General features: G+C 39.1%; 1 protein-coding gene across 1 annotated transcript; it reads right to left on the bottom strand.

Annotated features, from left to right (window-relative positions):
- Positions 1 to 218: 218 nt before the first annotated feature.
- On the bottom strand, positions 219 to 1,351 carry LOC101296873. Its single transcript, XM_004301553.1, has 3 exons — positions 1,149 to 1,351; positions 565 to 797; positions 219 to 458 (listed from the first exon to the last, which is right to left on the bottom strand). Exons 1-3 carry the CDS (start codon positions 1,349 to 1,351, stop codon positions 442 to 444), a joined length of 453 nt encoding a protein of 150 aa, XP_004301601.1. The 3' UTR covers positions 219 to 441.
- Between the last annotated feature and the right edge of the window lie 327 nt (positions 1,352 to 1,678).

The following is a 1,678-nucleotide window of genomic DNA, read 5'->3' as shown; positions in this document are numbered from 1 at the left end:
CAAATAACGTTATTTTTAGAGCCATATTAAAATTTGGACTTAGTTGTTGATGTTTGGGAATACAAGGACCAACGTGATTAAAACAAAACGTCAGGGACCAAACTGATTTCAGTCTTAAAGTTCAGGGGGTTAAACTGAATTTAATCCAAAAAATAAAGAAGCTTATTACATTCTCTATAAATATCAAACGACCATTTCTCGCTACAAATGATGCTTCTTCCTTTGAATCATCAATAATGATAGGATCCAACACAAAATGCACAAACAACTTCTTGCTCTTCGATAGTAACTGCACCACAAAGATTGAACTTCTACACATCAACAACATAATCAATGCACGCGATAACCTCCCAGTTCACTAAAAATGTTAAGAACAAAAAAGAAATTACCTCCTCTGGTAGAGCAAGGTATCTTGCTTCATATAGATGAAGTGTTCTACTCTCAAATGGAACCAGAACCTGAAATGGGATACAGTAAATAAATGAATCAATGCAGCAGAATAGATTAACCACTGTCGAAGTAAAAGTAATAACAGAAATATTAAAGAGGAAGTGAGAGTGATACCTCGGTCAAGGTCAAGGGAAGGAGCGGGAGCTCCAAAGAGGTGACGTTTGGGGAGAAACGACATCGTTTCTGCTTGGGGGTTAAACATAAAGGGAGGAAAGGATGGAGGGTAGGGTACGGGTTTCAGATTCGGGTCGGTCTTGAAGGGAGAAGGGGGTTGGTGGTGAGATTGAAGGCCGTACAAGTCATGGAAGGTTTGGTCTGCTTCGATCTGGTGCTTTTCCAGAGTTGTGCTTCTCTTTTTCCGTTTCAACAACCAATTGTCCGACGTATATTTTATCTTCAGGTATTTTATACTCTAACCGCTAAATTGGTAGGTCCAACACGACGAGATAGAAAACTGAGATATTTGTTGATTTTATTATTTTATTATTTTTTTAGAAGAAAAAAAATTACAACGATTCCTCAACAATCTGAGAGGAATCTAACTGAAAGGCACTAAAATCTTGGGGAGGTAAATTTCCAATCCAAATCTTCGGGTTCTGGGCATGACTCGTATTCGCAAGAGCATCCACCATGAAGTTTGCCGAAAAAGATGGGTAAGAGAGATGTTGTCAGACCACTAATGTAGGGGATAACATCACGTTGGCTTGATTCTCCAAGGGGCATTGGCAGGATTATGTATAGAATTGATCTCCAACAATGAGTCTCCTTTGACTAGAAGATTCTTGTCGTTGAATCTCTTGGCAGCTAAAAGACCGCCTCTAAGGGCAAGGCACTCTGAAACAAGAACATTTGAAGAATGAAGATTGAAGACACCGAGCACCAGCCACAAGAGGATTACCATAAGAATTTCTTAAAATAAAACCAGCAGCAACAAAAGTGTCTGACATTGAGCCATTGAAATTGAGTTTAACCCAGTTTGGAGTATGAGGAATTCATTTAATGTTGATAGCCTCTTCAGAAGAGGCAGAGGATCTCGGTTCATTGATTTCTTTATAAGCAACACCCATCGAAGCAGCAAGAGCTATTACTGAGGAGTGGTACGGTTGAACTGACCAGATTGGAACATAACATGGTTTTTGGATTTCCAAATCTGCCAACACACCAACAAGTAGTCCTCTTTTGACTGAAGCATTCTTACAAATAAAGTCTAACCATTCTGCTACATATT

This window comes from Fragaria vesca, linkage group LG5 (genome assembly GCF_000184155.1).
Source record: "Fragaria vesca subsp. vesca linkage group LG5, FraVesHawaii_1.0, whole genome shotgun sequence".
In the NCBI taxonomy this organism is placed as follows: Eukaryota; Viridiplantae; Streptophyta; class Magnoliopsida; order Rosales; family Rosaceae; genus Fragaria; species Fragaria vesca.
Note: the sequence above shows the minus strand (reverse complement) of the source record. Positions and strands in the feature narration are given on the sequence as shown.

Coding starts and splice junctions, on each gene's coding strand:
- LOC101296873 (XM_004301553.1), bottom strand. CDS start 1,351: ATGGTAATCCTCTTGTGGCTGGTGCTCGGTGTCTTCAATCTTCATTCT. Junction 798..1,148: donor CCTTGGAGAATCAAGCCAAC/GTGATGTTATCC, acceptor GAAAAAGAGAAG/CACAACTCTGGAAAAGCACC.